Raw genomic sequence first — 21290 nt, forward strand, 5'->3', positions numbered from 1 at the left:
TATCGAGTAAAACATAACCATTCTAAAGTTTTTAAAAAACTTTTTTTATAATATCGAGACTACAACTTACGTATAAGCGTGCAATCTTTAATATTAAAAGAAAAAAATGATTTTTTTTAGAATTTTTGAAATAGTGGCTTAGTTCTTCTAATTTTAATAAACAGGTTATTAAAGTCAAAATGCATGCTAAAGCATTTTTTTTTAAAAAAAATCCTTTGTATGAAAATAATACGATGTGATTTTTTTTTGTTTAAGAGACTTGGTCGTATGCATGAAAAAAATATTTTTTTTAATTTTTTTTAGTGTTTTGATGAAAATGAAATATTTTAATATCGAATTTATATCTTTAAGGTATAAAAATACAAATCAATGTTAATCAAAATATCGTTAAAAATTTATGCAGGAAAATCACAAATTTCAAAATGATTTTTTTGAATTTTTTTTATGGTCCTGACTCGGCCTAAAAGGAAACTGGGCCGAAATCTATCAAAAATAAAATCGAGTCAAAATCAGCCTGAAAGAGAACATACTTGTGGTTAGATTCAATCCAATCGCATGGGCTGAGCTAATGTTCTAGCATAAAAGAACCAATATATTAATTGTTGGTTACTGTGCATAATTAGGTGGTTATTGTGCTCTACACAATAAACACCTAATTATATTTTATTTATTACAGAACATGAATTGTTTACATTTTGCATGTAAATGAAGATGAATAAAAAAATAAACAGAAGAGGGGGAACTGACTTGTGATGGCTGCTGTGGAGGCTCAAGGTGGTGCTTGCTGGTGGTGGTGGTTCTAGGCGGCACTGCTGCAATTTCTTTTTTCTTGTTCCCTGTGCAAAGGCACCAGCCTCTGTTTTTCCTGCTCCTCGTTTGCTTTGATTTGTTCCTCTCCTTTTCACTTCCTATACTTCGGTTTGATTGCTTTCTCTAGCCACTAGCATATATTTTTTTCTTCCAAATTCAACTGAGTTTGCTTCTGGAATGCTGGAGTTTTGAAGGAGGTTCTACAGTACCTCTCCTCTGTTTTCATTTCCCTGTGTTGCCCAGTTCTTCCTCATGTCTCCCTCTGCTTTTTTATTTTCCTTTTCTCCCTCTGTTTTTTGTTCTTTTTAAAACCTCCCTGTTATGTCTATCTCTCCTCTACTATCCTCTATTTTTCTTCCTCCCTTTCTATCTCCTCTTTTCTCCCCCTTCCCTTGTTCCCTTTCCTCTTCCCCCATCTTGCTTTTTTTTCTCTGTTTTCCCTTTCCGCTTCCCCTCTTGTGCTTTTTTTAGTTCTTCCCCCTTCTCTGTCTTGTATCTCCCTCCTTTCTTATTCGTTCGTCTCTCTACTTTTATAATCAAAATTGCATGCATTTTTTATAATAAAGATGGTTATGACTATTATTGCAGTGGTAACAGTTGGCGATGGTAACGACGTGTAATGAGATAGTAGCTATGAAATGTTCCCCATAACTGAAGCAATTTGCAATATTTGTTGCTGAAACAATTCTTGTTTGTTGAATTGGTGAAGAAGACAATGAATAGTGCCTCTAAAATGGCACCGTTTTGCAACTTTAAATGATATTTCTGATTTGGTTCTTGGATGTTTTTACAATTTTGTAATCAAGCCTCTGAATAAAATTATAATTAGATCCCTTAATTTTAGCACAATTTATGATTTGATCCTTGATTTATGATTGTTTCAATCAGATTCCTAAAAGACCATTAAACTTCAGTAATTATGCAATTAAATCTTCAATTTGACCAAATCAACTCTTTAAAATTATAATTGGATCTCAAAACTTTAATTTCTTCCGATAAAAGTTTAAATTGACTTAAAAATCAATTTTTCTTACAATTAAACTATACATAAATTCAATTAAATCTTAGATAAAATTTAATTGAGTCCATAAACATCTTATTTAAACTTTTCTTCTTTAAATTGAATTTTTATTGTCAATAGGCTCTCACCAATTAAAAATATACTGTTAAATTTTAATTTTTATATTTGTATTGTCAATAGGGCTCTCACCAATTAAAAATATATTGTTAAATTTCAATTTTTATATTTTTGAATCTCCTTAACCAATTTTTAACTATTTTATAGATGTTCGAACATCCTTTTCTCACTCCTATTTTTTTTTTTGGATTCCTTATAAATATATATTTTTAATGTATTATTTTTTTATTTTTTATGTGGGAATGTAAAAATAGATAACAAAAAATTTCATCAGCTTTCTTCCCAACACGCTGGTTAAATTAAATTGTACATGTCATTCAAGTATCCTGAGGTTCATAACCCCTTACTTCAATGTTCCTGTTAATATTGTACAAGCTGGTGAGACATGTCTTTCTGCTTTGTTGATGGACTAGAAGCTTCATCCCTCTCCAACATGGCAACAGGAGGAAAAGGAGCTTTAAAAGAAAGAACATTTTACAGCACAACGCGGAATGTTAGCTATAACAAAGCTAAAACACGAATATTTTTTCTCATACTTCGAGAAAATTTCTCAACAATCACCCACTCCAGATCTAACCTTAGGAGGCTTCAACTGACCAACTATCTCCTCTTTGCACCAACTCCACCATGTAACCATGAAGCATGACACAAAAACTCTAAAAAGGTATTAAGCACCGATCTCATGATTCCAAAGATTGTATCTTATGCAGATTTTTTTTTTAATGAATAATATGCAGATATGTTAGAGAATAACTGATAATGGCTCATAGAGTTTTCGATGCGGATCAAAGGTTGAGGGAAACTTCTATTTTACAATCGAACATGAGGATGGAATTCGTCAGAGTGATTGTTAGCAAATTTACTGTCTACCTTTCCTAGAGACAGGATATCGTAAGTAAATAATCTGCAAAACATTTTGATCAATGCAGAAAAGAATGTACAAAGCATTATACAGTTGCACTTGAAATGAAGTCCAAAAGAGCTACAAACAGTATAAACAAGCACTAACATATTATCCTGTTATCCGTGCTCTGGGCAGCAGAAATTTTCATCTTCGGCATAAAAATATGTCCAAACTAGCGTGAAAAGGCTTGCTAATATGGTTTCCCTGTAATGGGGCCCCTGGAAGAGAGAGTTCAGAGTAAGAATAAACTCGCATAACACCAATCATTTACCACCAGTATCTACCTAAAACTAAATCAGTTGAGGGAAAAAGACTAACGATTTCGAATGGGTGTAATGTGATCAAATAAATTTTGTTAGTGGACCATAATGTTGAAGAACCTATTGTACATCAGACTCCATTTCTGCTTATTAGCTATACTAATAAAGAAAATGAAGATATACCTAAAACAGAATGACTTGAACTTCCCATATGGCTATAACTAACACACTCCAACAACTCCAACATCTCTGAAGCTTCCCATATGGCTATAACTAATACACTCCAACAACTCCAACATCTCTGAAGCCTGGCAACCACTCCATCTCAGTCTACTCATATCGTTCTATTTAAAGAGCTTTAACTACAAATCAGTTGCAAACTCCTTCAAGAATATTTCATCTACAAAATCTGTTAAGACTCCCACGAACATTAACTACAAAAAATCACAAGATGTTCAAGCTATCTTCTCCATGTTTTTTCATCGTAGTGCTAATTGCTACCCTACACACAGTAACACATGTGACTGCCATTAACCCAGAACCGGCTGGAGAAGAACCTGCTCTTGAGTTGTTCATGCATGACATTCTAGGGGGCAGTAACCCTACGGCACGGCCAATCACTGGCTTGCTAGGGAATATATATAGTGGTCAAGTACCCTTTGCAAGGCCATTAGGATTCATTCCTCCAGACGGAATGGCCATCCCCAATGCCAATGGTGCCCTTCCAGCTGTTAATGGTCTCAATGGCATTCCACTAGGAACTGGCTTGTCTGGTACAACTTTTGCAGGTCAGAACCCAAATGGTCAGATCCAAACCCAACTTGGACCAGACGGATTGGGGCTAGGCTTTGGAACAATCACTGTCATTGATGACATTTTGACCAACAGCCCTGAGTTAGGGTCGCAGCAGCTGGGAAAAGCTCAAGGAGTTTACGTGGCTAGTTCAGCAGATGGGACCACACAGATGATGGCATTTACAACCATTTTCGAAGGGGGAGAATTTGGTGATGCCCTGAATTTTTATGGAATATACAAGATTGGTAGCGCAATGTCACGTTTGTCAGTGACCGGGGGGACAGGCAAGTTTAAGAATGCTATGGGATTTGCTGAAATCCGAGGACTTGTCCCATCAGGTCAAGTGGGCATTGATGGTGCACAGACATTACTAAGGATTACTGTCCATTTGAAATAATAAAAATACAATTGGATTAAATGCTTGTTTGTTGGTGTGAAATTAATGTGTTCATGGTTTGTGGTTTCTCTTGGTTAACGGGCTCTCATACTGCCAGATGTATCAGATGTTGCAACTGAAATGGTGTGAATATGGAAAAAAATCTTGATTGATTTTCCCTGCGAATATAAAAGATTTCCTACTTCAGCATCTGTATATCACCAAAAAAGCTATACAAATTGCAAAACAAGAACATAAACCAATAAAATGACACTTTTATCTGTGTTCAATAGAGACATCTGAATCCGACCTGGTAGCTGGGGGTATAAATCTAAAGAAAAACTCTACAAAGTCCAAGCTTTTCTGAAAGACCAAGCTTATGTTTGACACAAAATAAAAAGGGAATTCATGAACTTTCTTTACTGACTGAGTGCCTTAGGAAAAAGTAATGGTAATATGCTAGATTTCACACTAAAAAGTATCAAATCAGCTTATTTTCTCGATAATTTAATAATTCCTTTATGAGCAATTGCAGCAAACCAGAGATTAGGATCGTCGCAGTATAAGTTTTAAACAGAAAATTAGTATCCCTCTCCCCCAAAGGGAGGGGAAGCGGACAAACAGTCCCAGCCAACATTTTAGAATCTACACAAGATGCAGAAGCTCATTTTTTCTAGAAAACTGTGAATAAGTGGTCAGATTATTGCCTGATACAAAAGATGTATTGTGGCTAAAGTAGTAAAGATCGATCACTTCCTATGAACACTATAAAAAGCTCAAAATCCGACATACCATCTTTTCATAGATAGAGCTCCTCCAGTGCCACCACAATTCACAGGCTGGTAATCTTTAAACGAGAAGATACAGAAGCTTGATCAAGATTATACAGGGAATCGATAAAGTGCATTCGCAGTGAAGCTGGACCGTTGGCCATGTCCATTCCCATCTCTCCAGCAATACGAAATATGGGCAATGCTGAAGCTGTTGCTTCTAAAGCATGCAACGGATCGACAGCAACAAACGCAGCAATGAGGGCAGTGAGAGCACATCCTGTTGCTGTGATCTTTTGCATCGAGGGCAGTGACAGCACATCCTGTTGCTGTGATCTTTTGCATCATGGGAACTCCATTACGAGCACCAACACCTTGGTGGCCATATGTAATGATATCAACAGCCCCTGATACTGCGATTATGGCACCACTTGATTGAGCCAAGGTCTTTGCTGCTTCCATTGCATCCATTGACTCATGAAAGCTATCTACACCCTTGAAAATGAAACTCAATCATGAAGCTGAAACGATCATAAAACCCCCAAAAGAAATTGAAAGAAAAACTAAGTCTCCCATGTTGTAATAATCCAATAAAAACAATTTCAAGCATGGTAATTCTAGTTTTGCAATTTTGACAATGATGCTGAATGGATATTTTATAAATTCTCGTGTGAGGAAAAATCCAATACCTTAGTGGCTCCAACAGAAGCCTTTGAAAGAGCAATAATCTCGGACTCCCTCTAATAACACTAGGCCTCATACCCACAAGCTCCAAACAAGCCTTTAACCGGAAACCAGAAGCTCCAGCAGCAACAGGGTCAAGAACCCAGGGTTATACTATGAGTATACACTCCCGATATTTTCTTGTAATTTACACATTTTTATTTTTTTATCTTACAAGTTATATTTTCTTACTAGAAAAAAATAATTTTTATTTTTATAAATACAAAATGCAAACACAAATTATTTATATCATATATAAAATAAAATATTTAAAAATAAATTACAATAATCTCTTTAAATATTATAAAAATATAACTGCTATTTAAAACAAATAAACTAAACAATTTAAAAATAATAGAGAGAGGTTATTAATTTAAATAAAAATAATAATGCAAAGTTAAAAATATATAAAAAGGAAAGGCATTAGTTAAAACTTCGAAAAATTCAAAATAAAAAATAAAAAAAGGTAAGGTTTTCGACCACCATGAATAAAAAATAAGGTTTGAGTTTAGAATTTTAAAAATTTATTTTCATCTAAAAATATCTAAAAAATACCATTAGAACATAAATAAATCAATTTCTTAATTCAAAACATTTCTAAATTTAAACCTACTTATTGACGTCATGATAAATAATAAAAGACATCTCAATAAATTTTTTTTATCAAATTAAACTAATTAAGATAAAAAATAATTTCTTCCACTATTGAAATGTTAACATCCAATAACCTTTTCTTTTCTCTCTAAAATTAGAAACTTAAAAGTGAATGAAAATTCCGACTTGAAGATATAATTTTCAAACAAAAATAATTAAAATAAAAATAGAGAAAAATCTCAAGTTATTTTTTCCCAAAAGGCACCGAATGAACAATACCATGTAAAAAAAAAAACTATATTTTCCCCTTGCTTTCCATCTTAGTCTTTTTATTTTTATTTTTTAGAAATATTATTTTTGTAAAATTGAGAACCAACTCAATTTTATTTTTTTCAAAGCAAAATAACAAAATCAAAGAAAAAAAAAGTTAAATAACAAGAATAGAAAAAGACTGAATAGCAAAAAAACAAAACAAAGAATTACTATAATGATTAACAATGTTTTCAAATGTATATACAATGAAAACAGCATACCTTTTAAATTTTTGCTGATGATTCCAGTTTTTTTCTAGCAATGTATTTCAAGTTTGAAGATTGATACAAGTGTGATGAGTTGAAAGAGGAAGCAAATCTTTTTGAACTCAGATCGATTATAACCAAAAACAAGTTGGAGCCTCCCCAAAATATGATTAAAGTTAAGTAGTTCTATTAACAAAATGTTTCTGAATAAACATCTTAAGTTAGGAATTTTACTGGTTATTTTCTATGATTTATTTTAAGGATATATAAGAAACAGAGAGCCAAAGGTAGGGAAGAAATAATTATTTTTATCACCAGATCTTTAAAATAAACCCCAAAAAGTGACTAAATAGAATCCCTGCAACGAGGCTATTCAATTCAAAGGGGGATTTCATGAATATTTAACCTTATAAAACCTTAATAAAATTAAGCTATTTATAAACTGAAATTGCAATAATCAATATCAAAGAGGCACGACACGCTCTTCCTGTTTCCCAGGAACCGAAACCCCGGACACACAGCACAGGCCCACTTCGCTTCCTTCAAATATAAAAGTACCAGATAAATCGAACAGATTCACGGACGAAAGAAAGCCCTTCCATTTCCAAGAAAATGCAAATCCCACAACCACCACCACCACCGCCCTCCTCCTCCTCCACAAATGACACCACCAAAACCACCCTCTTCATCATCCTAACCACCTCCTTTTTCTCCCTCCTCTTCATCTTCACCCTCTCCTCTCACTCCTTCAACACCTCCTCCTTATCCACCCATGGCCTGCCCGATCCGTATCTCTTCCCAAACCGTCAACCCACTTTCACCAAAATCCCTTCTGATCCAACCCCACCCTCCATCGCCTACTTGATATCCGGGTCCAAGGGTGATTTGGATCGGGTCCTTCGACTTTTATACGCCACTTACCACCCGAAAAACCAATACTTGCTCCATTTGGACCTCTCTGCTCCACAAACCGATCGTGATCAATTAGCTCTTAGTATCCAATCAGTGCCTATTTTTAAAGCTGCGCAGAATGTGAATGTGATCGGGAAGGCTGATTTTGCTTACCCAAAAGGGTCTTCTACCATTTCAGCCACACTTCATGGCGCTGCTATATTGTTGAGGTTGCCAAAGAAATGGGATTGGTTTGTTAATCTTGGCGCTGCTGATTATCCACTTGTTACTCCAGATGGTAAACGTTTTAAACTTTTTTGGTGGCATTTGTGTTTTCTTTTTTCAAATATTTTTAGTTTTGTTCTTGGATTATATGATGTGGGTTTTTGTTGGTTTTGAAATTAAAGTTTTTGTCTTTGTTTTTGTGAATTTTGTAGATCTTCTTCATATTTTATCATATTTGCCTAAAGATCTCAACTTTGTCAATCACTCGAGTTACATTGGCTGGAGAGAGTATGTGAAACTGACTTTTAAGACTTGCTGGTTTTTTTTGGTGTCATGCTAACGTGGTTGGTTTTGTTAAGGATTTATAAGTTGCATGTGGTGGTTTTGCAGGTCTAGACAATTGAAGCCAATAATTGTTGATCCGGGGCTTTACTTATCGGAGAAATCTGAGATGTTTTATGCTACTCAAAAGCGAGATTTGCCTAATTCTTTCAGGCTATTTACAGGTGTGTTTTCTTCTATTGTTTTGATTGTTCTTTTAGATGCGTTTTGCACTGAGCTAATACATAATGCTGTTTGTTATGCACAAAGAAGAGATATTGCAGTTTAGCATGCTTACTGAATGCCTATGAACTAGTTCGAACTGGGAACAAGCATGGTATAGCTTGAATTAGTGCGGAATAGCAGATTAGAAGCAAAATTTGTAGTTAACCAGATGAGTTAGATGATGGCATTTTGATGGTTTTGCATAATATTCCAAGGAAGTTATTGATTATACTTCGCTGTTCTCCGGTTTTTCCTTGCCCATTTTTGTCATTGAGAAAGTTTTATTGCTCATTAGCATGGTCAGGCAATGTAAGCTGCACTATTATAAATTATCAGGATAATTCCTCCATATCCCAATCAAATATTGTGTGCCATGATGTGTGAAATGGACCAGATAAGTGATGAGTAGAAGTTCAGTTTTAGCATTAGCCTGGAGGTGTAAGGTTATAGGATTCGTTCAGGGAAAAAGAACAGCAGCTCATCTCTGATGTTTGATGTAGTTAGACTTAGAGAGAATATAACTTTGTAGAATCCTGTTTAAGGGAAGTATAATCTCCTCTTGTCTCTGTTCTCTGATGGAGGGTTGGACAGAGAGCCATCAACTTAATTACTTTACTATTTTAGTGGTAGTAGAACCTAGTCAAGCTCGGATCATCATGCTCCTTATTGAAAACTGGAATAGCGCACTGAATACTTTGATATAATACTCTTATCAAGGATTCTCAACCATTGATTTCAGGGCCTCACAATTGATTACTGAGATTCATTTATGTTGTATTCCACCTAATTTGTTTTGTGAAACAAATACTTCCCCAATTGAAATTGGTTAAAAACTTATCAAAGATTATCAACCATTGATTTCTAGTTATACTTTTCTGACTAGCAAACCAGTGATGACTCCAATTTCCTCATTGCTAACTCACCTGGTGTAGTATAGAAAACCTACAATTTTCCATCGACCTAGTGGATGCTCCAAGTTTGATGGATTCTGTCTACTCTTATTAGATGGAAAAACTTTGGTTAATAATAACCAAAATGCTAGTTGCTAGGTGAATTTGCAATTTCTGAAGATGGAATAAAAACTACAAGATCTTTTTAGTTTCTCCCTAACATTGTTGATTCCTCAGTTGATGCCAATGGGGAAGTAGTTTGGTGTGCCATTTATATTAAGAGTTTTCCAAGAGGATTAGTTCAACTATCAAGAGTTTTGAGTGAATTGGCAGTTTTAAGTTTAACCAGTTTGGAGATTCAAACTGATTATTCTGTGGATAGAAGGCGTGTCAATAACCTTCCTGTCTAAAATCTCCAGGAACTAGCTTGGAGATTGGGTTTTTTTGTGCAGATGAACCCAATAATTGCTTGTTTGTTTTTGAAAAGAAGGGAGTGGAAAGGGATAAGAAATGAAAAGGAAGGTAATATAAAAGAGCAAAGAGAAAGTTGTAGCTCAAAATATTAATTTTGGAACCCCATATAATTGTAAAGTTCAATAGTTCGGACATGGTCAAATTTCTCTTTATGGAGCTTAGTGATCTTCCTCAAGTCATGCATGTTGCTATGAAGTTTATTTACTGCTCTCTTTTACAAAAGCATTATATCCTAGCATGAGCTTGGGCAGGGCCAAATGACCATGAAATAATTCTCCCTTTAATTTGAAATTCTTTTGCTTGTTGGACAAACTATTATTATTATTTTTTCATCAACACAAGCGTTTATTTTCCCTGCAGGAACTTCTTTTTCCTTTGTAAGTCGTAATTTGATAGAGCACTGCATCTTGGGTGTGGACAACCTTCCGAGGATCCTAATGATGTATTTATCAAACACACCTTCATCCTTAATCAATTATTTCCCAACAGTGATATGCAATTCTCGTCAGTTCAATAGGACTGTCATAAACCATAACTTACAATATGTAGCCTTTGAGAAGCCTTCTAAGAAGGTGCCCCGTGCACTAAATTCTAGTGAATTTGATGCAATGATTGAGAGTGGAGCAGCCTTTGCCACTCAATTCAAGTTAGATGATCCTGTACTCGATCGCATTGACCAAGATGTTTTGGGACGCAATCCTGGTGAAGTGGTGCCTGGTGGTTGGTGCTTGGGTGGTGAGCCTGGAAATATAACATGCTCAGCTTGGGGTGATGCTGATATTCTGAGGCCTGGCACTGGAGCAGCAAGACTTGAAAAACTAATTGTTAGATTGCTGTCAAATGGTGAATTTCACTCTCGTCAATGTATAGTTGAATGATCTCAACCCTCATTCACATGGAAAGCAAATAGAACACCAAGTAAAAGGGAGTAATATAGAAAAAAGAGGAGCGTGACAGAATGAGAGACCAACATTTTCCATGTTAAAATCTTGTAAAAAAAGTGTAATTCAATCTGTTGATTTTTTGAGAAATGATGACTTTTTTTGTGGTTCTCTAAGCTGATATATGTTGTTGAGTGAAATTACAATTCATCAGGTGTTGGAATTGACCCCAATGTTCCTTAGCAAAAATACGTAGTTGATGATATTTACATTGCTCTAGTGGAAGATGCTTCTACGAGAACCAAGTCCGATGGTGACTCTATTTCAAGGACTGGTCGTAACAGAGGCTTGTTCATGGAGATGCTCTGCAGAGACTCAACTAATTGATCGTAAGTTGACGCTCCTAAATGTGCTTGCTTTTCGTTGCTCAATTAGCTAAATGCCTTAGAGATGATGACTCTAGTTGATGATGGTGGACTGCTTGTGCAACACCAGGTCTGTTCCTGTAGAGATTTCCATCGCCCTTTTTAATCGAGGAATCTGCAGGGTAAAATGTAGCAACCTTCCAGGAAGATTTTTTTGATGAGGCTGCCAACCAACGAAAAATCATTTCGTTTCTTCATTTTTATAAGAATATCTGTGTTCTTGGAGCAACTGTCAAAAATGACCAAAAATGAAAAGGTAGAACTAGCACAGATTAGCCGTTCGTTCTAATGTAGGATTCTCTATCAGAGTATCCTCGCATTGTTGTGAGTAAGTCTATAAAATCTATTTAAAAATCTTAATTAATTTAAAAATCTAACATGAATGAAATTAAAATAAATCAATATTAATTATATTTTTTAATTTAATATGAAATTTGTAGTATTTACCACCATGTGTGCATTTTATGTTTGAGTTTAAATATATCATACGGATATATTTGATTTTAAACAATAAAAAAAACACTCAATTAGTTATTGATTTTATAAAAAAAATAAAACTAGCTTAGTCAATCATGGAAAGAATGTGAAAACCGATACTAAAAAAGTGTTAAATCAACCTCTATTAGAAGGATAATTAATTTTAATAACTAGTGCATAGAAAAATCACAAAATAATAATTTATTATTGAAAATTCTTTATTTTGAGAAAACAATAAATATTAAAAAAATAAAATCATAAAAAATAAAAAAGGAGTTAGATGAGACCATGTGTTGGTCTCAACATGCTTGGGCAAACACGTGTAATCTAGGCTAAAAAGATAAAAATAAAAAAAATAGTGGCAAACAACACGTTATTATATGCAATTTCTAGCAATCTATTAATCATGGGAAAGTTATCTAAAAAATTAGGCCATCCAAACTTAATTTCTAAATCATTTTTAACTCCAAAACCTTAGAATCATCTCAATAGCCCTCAAAACATATTTTCATCCAACTCTGGAAACTTAAAATAAACAACTCTTTCGTTAATTTTTATAAATTTCACCCGAAGAAATCACTGAAATTCAATACAATGCCACAGAACGGAGAGCTACAGAGCAGATTATTACAACCTACTAGAACCGACCACCTTAAAAATTTTCTGGGCTGTCATCCAGCTGTTTCTCATCTTCAATCTCTACCTCCAAAATTTCCTGGAAACAAGAGATCATCAGAAGCCATGACCGAACGAGTACAGTATCATTTCTATATTATTATTTCTCAATTGCTATAAATAAACTTACAGGGATTCTCTGCTTCAAGTAGTTGCCAATTCTAGCAAGAACCATGGAACGTTCGTGCCAAAACCTACCTTTGAGACTGATCACCACAAATGGTCCATCCAATTCCGCAAGCTCAACTTGTCCTGGTTACATGTTCAATTTTGCATCCTTAAACCACATTACAGAGAGAGCATATCAGTAGAGAAATCAAGCCCATGTGTACCTTAGGAGTCACCTGTTATGCCCACTGAAGTGTCAAAAATCTGTCCAAGCTGCAAAATCAGACACACATCCTACTATTTTAAACTAGCCAAACTCATACAGACAAGAGAAAAACAAAGAAAGTCTCATCCCAGAAAGATCACTGTACTTGCCTCGGCTCGAGCATCAACCAACACCTGTTTAACATTCTCTTCAGTCAAATCAAGTGGAGGCAGTGGCACACCTGCAGCAGCTGCTGTTATTGTTGTTAATGGTGATGGTTTTCTATTTGGTCTCTGTACTTGTGGCAGCATTACCAGTTTAGGTGCTGCCAGCGTTCTCCTCATTAGTCTTACTGGGTGTTCTGATCTGATATTGGCAAAGACACTGTAAGTGCAAGGAGAGAGGAGCGGTGATGTTCTTTCTGGTACGTGGTAACAGTGACTGCGAAGAAACATCACCTCTGTTGACATCTTAATTTGCCTGTGTTTCAACCTTGCTTGATCTTGTTGCGGGACGTAATCTTGATCGAAGAGAGTAGTGATAAAATGGATTTGGATAGCTTCGCTGTTGTGGACATTTCCCTACCACTCATACACATTTGGGTGGCTTCTACGATGCTTTGGTTAAATCCCTTTAGATGCTTTTGTTTTTTTTTTTTCATTATTATAATATATATCGATAATTATTATTTTTTTAGTTAATTTTAGAGCAATATGAACCGTTCGATGTAAACTTCATTGTAAGTTATTTCCTCGTTTAGGGTGAATATGATAAATTTTCTTCTCAAATTACTCGATTTTTCCTTTATTCAATTTGGAGTTTTTTTTTCTTTCATTTGAATTATTTTACCTCATTAATATTTTTTACTTACAATATTAAAAAAAATTATAATTAATTATCCAAAATTAAACCCGACTAAAAGTTTTTACTAATTAGATATAAAAAAATTACAAGTACAGTAGTTTTGAGATTTATAAATAAAAAGATAACAAATTAATAAAACATCATGTTGGCAAAAAAGAACTATCATATTACCAGAATTACTCAAATTATATTCTGAATAATCATTTGAATTATCGGTTGTTCAAAAAATTTTAAAACTAACTATCCAAATTCGTTTTTTTTTCTTTTTGTAATAAAGCTCACTCATATCTTCTTCATGCATAGTTCGACAACACCCTCTCCAATTCCAGCTTTATTATTTATCCCTGAATTATGAAATTATATGTAATATATATATTTTTATATATTAAATATAAAGATAATTTATTTTTGTTGATATTAGAATTCTTAGGTTTTTAATTTGAAAAGATAATGATTTTTTTTAACGATAAACAAGTTAGCAATTAAAAAATATAATATTTTTTTAATTTATATCAAATAAATAAATAATATAATTTACCTCAAATAAGATGTATTAGAGATGATAATACTTTTTTTTTCTTATACAATTGATTTATTTTTTCAGTTCTTGAAATTAGTTAGGATTCTTAGTGACCAAAATACTAGACAATAACATTTATTTATTTTTTCTATTGATAAAAAATAAATTTTTTTTATTCTTTTCACCCACATAATTTTTAATTATTCTGATTTAAAAAAATAATTACTACAATACCACACAAGTAGGACAATAATTATTAAGAATATTAAAATAATAATGTGACAAATTAATATAATGTAACTTATAAAATGCTATTAGTTATGGTTTAAGTATCATAAAAATTTATTGTATTTAATAATTTTTCTAATTTTTTGTTCTAATAGAGAAATTAACTTGACATATAAGTGCTATTAAATTTTAAATTATTTGTGCTATGTTCTTGCTGTTCTTCTATCTTTAGGGTGTTTTCCATGGCAATTTATTGTTCTTGCTGTTCTTCTGTCTTTAGGGTGTTTTCCATGGCAATTTATTCCATTGAATCTCGAATTATTTAATTCGTGTGACCTAGTAATTAACACTAGATACTTAGAATGCCAAAATTTGGATTTCCAAATTAATGAACGGATAAATTAGACAGCATTGTCACCTTTTAGATCCGAATTTTTTTTTTTTAAAAAAAAAAACTAGCCATTTAGATCCGAATCCACTGAACATAGTTTTGTCATAATCTGCTGGGATAGAGAACAATAATGAGGTACTGGTACTTTTCTAGAGTGCGCCATTGGATCGAGGGCCTAGCTTGTGAAGACCAAACAGCAAAACAGAGCAAACCACTCGTTTCATGTAAATTTGAGTCACAAAAATAATGGCGGAAGTGTCAATTTCTTCCTCATAACAAAGGATGTAACTCTGCAACCTGAAAAAAATATACAGATTTTCCAAGTCTCAATTGAATTCTCTAATATAATTGTCTTCCAAAATGTCTCAATTATCACACAACATAACTTGCACCTAACCTAAGATGGGGTCTTGGTATGGATATGACTATCTCATGGAGCTGCATGGCACATAATTTGCTCTTCTTCATTAACCATCTTTTTTCTAATAACTAGTGCTGTCCAACATCCGCGGACAACTGTGCTCCATTATGGCTGCCCGAAAACTATTTCTCTTGATTCCCAACTCATTAGAAGAAGCCAAAAAAAGTGGCCACAGCAAAAACAAGAAACAGCACTCCACCCAAGTAGCCAACCTGGTTGAAAAGGCAGAGTGAGTGGCATAGAATACAGAATATGAGTTGAAACGTTTTATAATAACCCATTATACATGGTGGCGGCTCTCACCAGCTTTTCTGAAATGTAGTTTGCAAGAAAGGCTCCGCCTAGAATGGCAATGGATGTTGCAACCAGGTGCCCAGCAATGGCTCCAGTTGCCACACCCCATGGAGACTACAGAAAGGGAAAAGGGGAAGCAATGCTGTGATTGATTCTCAGCTATGAAGAGAATAGCAATATCATATGGTCAATAGTTCACGAAATCACACCTGCGCAGCACCAAGAGCAATCGTTGCAAGCATTGAGCGATCTCCCCATTCCTAGAAGCAATTACAATTTGGTGAAGCTGGAAACTTTCGGTTCATTAAATAATGCCTTCTAACATCGACTGTCTCACAGTGAAGTTGCCAATAAGATATGACAGCATGAAAATGAAAATCTACGACTGTATCCAAATGTTTATACTGCAATTTTAATAACAATAGCAAGGTGCAGTTGGAGTTTCGAGAGCTAGCAATTCGTGCAAAAACCATACAGAGGACCACGTTTAAATTCTCCCTATCAAGGGCCCTTTAAGCGAGACCAAAATGCCATTAGGAAAAAGAAATTCTTACTATAAAACTTGAAAAAGGAAGATAAAAGTATGGATGCTTACAGCGAAGAAGACAAGGCTGAATGACTTCCACACAATCTCAAATGGATTGGTGAGCGGTTTTGAGACCTGTAGTCATTAAGAAAGTATCTGCTGCGATGAATTTTAGGAAACACCAAATGAAACAAATTCCAAGAACACAAAGCAAAATCTCCCAAAATCATCAAACAAGAATAACCATGCCTGTGCCTTTTGCAACTCACTCTAAATGAATGAACTGAATATATTCCCCAAAAGCTCAGGCTTCTGAGTTACGAGATTACCTTTTCTTTCACAAGCTCCTCAGCTTCAGCATATTCATCAAGTTCCGGACAACTTTCGTCACCAGTCTTAGAGTCCTTTGATGGAAGATCCCACGCATCTTTTATTGATTTTAGGCCAAAGAACATGAGAAGAGTTACTGCTGCATATTCTCCAATTGGCAGGGCTGTTCATGGGCTAACAATATAAGACACATGTTTCTGTTTCACCGAAGTCATTAATAAAGAACACAAGCAAGTCAAGTGGACAGTTACCAACACAATAGCTTACTTGTTTGGAATTGAGCAGGCACTGAATTAAATATTCGTCCAATTACCACCGACAAGATTGTCATAAGTGAAAGAGCACCCATTGATCCCAGAAGAACCTGGTCAATGATTTGAGAGATTAAAAGAAAATTTTAGTCACAAAAGAAAGCATTAACTGATATGGGATCATCATATCTAGATACCATAATACATATCTGCAATGAACGACCTGCAATCTTAACTTAAAAATGACTACTTCTATTTGCTGATTATAAATGAATGACAATGCCAATAAGTTCCCACTTATTAGTCTCTCATTTTTCAAATTATTTGTGGGAGTAAGCTGCAAACTTCTAGGGGTTTTCAGATTTTATTCACCCCTAGGGAATAAAACTATCATATTTATGACCACATTTAAGAAAATTGAACCAGAACAAACATTGAAGAACATAACATAAGCAATCCTGAATTAATAGGAGTTGAAAGTTCAGGAGAAACGTACCAATCCTTTCTCATATTGCATGGCCAAGAGTGCAGCAATAAAAAATGTCTGTCAATACATAAGAGAGTTAATTTTAGGCTCCAGAAATTTGGAAGTGCAGATAATTAGTCAACTTCAGCAAGCAAATTGGTTCACATTGTAGGAAACAAAATCCTCAAATAAGTAAAACATATCCCAGTTGGACCTGTACTGTCTCTATTTTCACACATCAGCTAAAAGAATCTAACTCATCAGTCTGTACTACTCCTGATCACCATTCTGCTTATGTTTGAATCATGCCTTCAATTAAATTAGAAAAACAAAAGGTTCTTCATAGAATAAGATTTCCACCATTCATTTGTTAATGTGAACCTGTAAACAGAAAAACAAACTGGATATTTCTGTTGTGGTCATTACTCATGAAGACTAGAAGATCAAATCCAATGAATCTATCTCGCCAGCAGAAGCTAATGAGGTCATAATGAATAGCAGATTAGCAGTTATCAGGCCTAGCTGCTGGAATGCAGATCACGCAAAAGGGCATTAGAGGTTGGGGTGCCACGAGCATGGAAATGTGCAAAGTTAAACATCAATTACTTAATTAATTTTTTGACAATTCAAAGGCATTTGTAGCACATATTTGTTACACTTTAAAGGTTGCCACTGACTGCTGAAAAACATCCAGAGTGTACACTTTATTTATCATTTGTTCTCATTTACCTATGGTTGCAACCAAATTACAGTTGGCCTTCCTTTGCTCTTCAATTTGGAAAATTGATGTGATAAAAAATTATTTCCTCTGTCTATATTTTTTTATACCTAACCATTTTGGGAGGCTCCAAAAGTTTGTTCGCTTTAATTTTGTACAGAAGTTCATAAAATCTCTGTCATATTCTTGAATGAATGTAAACAGTAGTAAGAAGTTCCCCTACAATGTTGAACGAGCAGATAATGGAAGAGAAATCTGGAGATAGTAATGGTTATTTGGTCAGTAAAAATCATGTAAGACAAAGCAATTGTAATCAGCTTGAAAAGAGCAACAGTGAAAGCATGCCAAAAGTATCCTTAAGCCCTTAGTATGTTAATAAATAGCTTGATATTTTGCTTAATTCACAAGAAATTTGAGCAATTGGATTGCATGCATTAGGTCATACGTCATGTTTCATTTCCCTGGGAATATTTTGCACTCCCCAAGTCATCTACATTTTTCCCTTAGGGCGATTTGAATAAGAAAAAACCTTTTTTGACAAACCTATACCAAGAGAAAAGGTAAAATGAATACTTTGAAAAAGTCAAGCCATCTAGCCATTGTGTGCAGAACTTCAATAAGGTAAATTAGAAAACATATATAAAAAAAAGTCTCACGGACATAGAATTAGCTGGCAATTGAAGAGAAAAGTTTTAACTGTAAACTAATTTACCTTGTCCCCCATTCAAGAAAAAAATATTAATGTGAATGCAGCAGTCAATCCTGACTTGGCGATTGCTGCTAAAATTGATGAAGGTCCACCTCTCACGAAAGCAATAAGTGAAAATACCAAAGTACATCCAAGTAGCACAATAGCTATAGATAGAGGATAAGGAATTTTGCTGGGTGGCTTTACACTGCAAATCATGAAAGAATTATGAGTGACGTCTTACTTAAAATATGTCCATCCTAGGCCTCTGGCAATTTAGACTTCAGATGCACTGACTAGATGTTTAAGATCATCAATGTTAAACAAATTCAGAAACAGTTTGGGTTGAAATCTAATGACTAGCAAAATTGCAATTAGGTCTATCCCCAAAAGATTTTTTTTCTTATTGACGTCAACAGCATGTGATTTGCATGAAGGATAACAGAGGAGGTGTGGACATCTTTTCTTCATAGTTCTGATAGTGAATGGCCACTTTAGCTTCCTAGAGGTGGGAAAAAGGGGTTCGAATCATACAGTACCAACAGAAAATCATCATAAATCAGATTTAGATAACTTCTTCAACTGAAAACGGTTGCCAGCTCCACTTTGAAGAGCTACTATGTAATAGAAACACTCAAGGATTCTCCTTCCATTTGTGCATGCAAATGTTGATAAATACAAAATCACTCATCAGAGATATCTATATGAAGTTTGCAGTGCCATAAAAACTGGTTATCTCCAGGAGAGAAATTCATAGTGCATCATTATGGCTTAAACAACACAAATGTTTACCAGATTGTAGCTTTATAAGAATCAGTATTTCTTCATATCACTTACATTTCAGGTAAGTTATCACCAGGTGGACCGTTGACAAAACTTTTCTGGTTGTCTTGTTCCTCCTTGCCTTCATAGCCCCCAGATCCTATACCAACATTGGATGCCTGTGCTCTGAATGTGCCGGATCTGGAATTCAACTTTGAGATCTCTCTGCGTCTTACTATTAAAGAACATGTTACCCACTAACTCAACACCAAAATAACTGACAATAGAAATGATGTAAATACATACAAAAGAGATTAAAATATATTAACAAGATGCACGGCAATTTTTAGTGGCACAAGCATCAACGAAGAATGCTTCTCCATGAACTATTTTAAAACCCAAAGGGGGCACTCAATAGCCTCCACAATTATACCTCGATATTATTTCAGCCTGACCGTATGAGTTGGAGAGTTTTACTTAATAGCACACAATGCACAGGAGACAAAACATGAACATTGTCGCACATTCATGTCGTAATAGGGTCTAGCTAGTTGGACTCTTTACATTTTATCATTCATTCAGATAAACAAAACCATCAAATATTCATGATTGATGGAGCCATTCAATTGCAACTCCACACCCTTTATGTTCCAGCATATATACAGACACCCACCCTTAAATCCCAGCAAACATCCAAAAAACAAGATAATCAAAACAACAGAATAAACCCAGTATCCCCAAGCTAAGTTCTTATCCTCTACCTCATCCTAAGATAAAATTCACTGTGTATCCATTCTCCTAGGTATACCAACTAAACTATTTAGCGCAGCAAGCCAAAATTCCACTTTAGAACACTTAATTGGTAACACACATTTGAAAAGGAACAGAAACTATCAGTCAAGTAAGCAGCTTTATCATTTCCTCTTAACAAAGATTCAGTTTTTGAAGCACAAAGGGATACCGAAATGAATAAACAGAAAAACTTACACGAAGTTGAAATGGGTTTTCTAGAAATGCAAGCAAAACATGGTAATGAATCCACCAAAAGCAGTAATGGAGGTTTGGTGCTGCTACCATTTGAAGTTAGTGGTGTTTTTGAAAGGGTCAGCCCCTGCATCTTTTACAACTTTTCTTCTAAAAAAAATTTCACAGATTCATATTAGCTCCTCTAGTCTTCGATGGAGATTGGTTTATATACGCGAAGCTTCTTTATTCCTTCTACCGCTCTAATCAGTGTAACGGTAAAAAATTTCAGCTGAATTTTTGTTTCTGTGTTTTTACAGGGCGGACGTTGTACTCTATGCCACGTGTCCAATAAGATAAAATGATAAATTTTATTACAAAACGACGACGTTGGGTATCCAGGCTTTTTTTATTTCGGTTAAAGAGTCTGAATGGCATAGGACTTGTAGTCCAGTCTTTTCAAGCTCTAGCTCAATTGAGGAAAGCCCATTGGTCTTGATAAATTTCGATGTGGGCTCTGATTTAATTTTGATTATGTTAGATTTATTACTAATTCATACATTAATAAATTTGAATTATGTTGGGCACAATAGGGTTTTTTTCACCATTTGAGGGTACTTTTGAATAATTTATATTCTAATTGAGATTAAGTATATTTTTTTTCCGAGAAACATGGTCTTAAAACATATCTTCATTTCAATTAGATGCATTCAAGAAGATAATTTTTATTTTTTTGAGAATTGTTGACTAAGTTCTTGTTTGATATTATTTTTTAATTTTTTTTTTTTGAGAATATATTAAAATATTTTTTATTTTTTAAAATTTATTTTTGACATTAAGATATCAAAACATTATAAAAAAATAATTTTAAAAAATAAAACAAATTTATATTCTTTCAAAAACACTTTTAAAACCTAAAAATAACCAAATCTCAAAAAAGAGCAATGGTGTAGTTGCATCAAAAATGAATTTGAATGCCTGAGGAAGCACGCAGGACATGGGGATGACATAAATTGAGGACCATGGTACTTGGGCCCCAGTCATCATGGATCTCTTGAAAGTTATAAGGTGGACAAATTCATTGGGCTTCATGCCAGTAGTTGTGTGGGCAGGCAGGCCACCGGAGACCTAAAGCACTTTGATACAAACGGAATTTTTTTTAATATTCTTTTTCCCTTTATTT

At 34.4% G+C, this 21290-nt stretch overlaps 3 protein-coding genes and 2 pseudogenes across 3 annotated transcripts; 2 read left to right on the forward strand and 3 right to left on the reverse strand.

Annotated features, from left to right (window-relative positions):
* Window positions 1-3468: 3468 nt before the first annotated feature.
* LOC105116516 (dirigent protein 18-like) lies at window positions 3469-4577 on the forward strand. The gene has a single exon (XM_011013915.1). The coding sequence runs from the start codon at window positions 3564-3566 to the stop codon at window positions 4302-4304; it is 741 nt and encodes a 246-aa protein (XP_011012217.1). The 5' UTR covers window positions 3469-3563; the 3' UTR covers window positions 4305-4577.
* A 187-nt stretch (window positions 4578-4764) lies between these two features.
* On the reverse strand, window positions 4765-5885 carry LOC105116526 (hydroxyethylthiazole kinase-like; annotated as a pseudogene).
* Window positions 5886-7439: 1554 nt separating this feature from the next.
* LOC105116520 (xylosyltransferase 1-like) lies at window positions 7440-11022 on the forward strand. The gene is made up of 4 exons (XM_011013917.1): window positions 7440-8077; window positions 8217-8292; window positions 8395-8510; window positions 10275-11022. Exons 1-4 carry the CDS (start codon window positions 7501-7503, stop codon window positions 10790-10792), a joined length of 1287 nt encoding a protein of 428 aa, XP_011012219.1. The 5' UTR covers window positions 7440-7500; the 3' UTR covers window positions 10793-11022.
* A 1211-nt stretch (window positions 11023-12233) lies between these two features.
* On the reverse strand, window positions 12234-13324 carry LOC105116519 (uncharacterized). Its single transcript, XM_011013916.1, has 4 exons — window positions 12856-13324; window positions 12717-12753; window positions 12503-12624; window positions 12234-12412 (listed from the first exon to the last, which is right to left on the reverse strand). The coding sequence occupies exons 1-4, from the start codon at window positions 13153-13155 to the stop codon at window positions 12350-12352; spliced, it is 522 nt and encodes a 173-aa protein (XP_011012218.1). The 5' UTR covers window positions 13156-13324; the 3' UTR covers window positions 12234-12349.
* A 1559-nt stretch (window positions 13325-14883) lies between these two features.
* LOC105116517 (GDT1-like protein 2, chloroplastic) lies at window positions 14884-20355 on the reverse strand (annotated as a pseudogene).
* Between the last annotated feature and the right edge of the window lie 935 nt (window positions 20356-21290).

Source organism: Populus euphratica, unplaced genomic scaffold (assembly GCF_000495115.2).
Source record: "Populus euphratica unplaced genomic scaffold, PopEup_1.0 scaffold984.1, whole genome shotgun sequence".
Taxonomy (NCBI): domain Eukaryota; kingdom Viridiplantae; phylum Streptophyta; class Magnoliopsida; order Malpighiales; family Salicaceae; genus Populus; species Populus euphratica.

Coding starts and splice junctions, on each gene's coding strand:
- LOC105116520 (XM_011013917.1), top strand. CDS start 7,501: ATGCAAATCCCACAACCACCACCACCACCGCCCTCCTCCTCCTCCACA. Junction 8,078..8,216: donor TCCACTTGTTACTCCAGATG/GTAAACGTTTTA, acceptor TGAATTTTGTAG/ATCTTCTTCATATTTTATCA. Junction 8,511..10,274: donor TTCTTTCAGGCTATTTACAG/GTGTGTTTTCTT, acceptor TTTTCCCTGCAG/GAACTTCTTTTTCCTTTGTA.
- LOC105116519 (XM_011013916.1), bottom strand. CDS start 13,155: ATGTCAACAGAGGTGATGTTTCTTCGCAGTCACTGTTACCACGTACCA. Junction 12,754..12,855: donor TGGTTGATGCTCGAGCCGAG/GCAAGTACAGTG, acceptor CTGATTTTGCAG/CTTGGACAGATTTTTGACAC. Junction 12,413..12,502: donor ACTTGAAGCAGAGAATCCCT/GTAAGTTTATTT, acceptor TCTTGTTTCCAG/GAAATTTTGGAGGTAGAGAT.
- LOC105116516 (XM_011013915.1), top strand. CDS start 3,564: ATGTTCAAGCTATCTTCTCCATGTTTTTTCATCGTAGTGCTAATTGCT.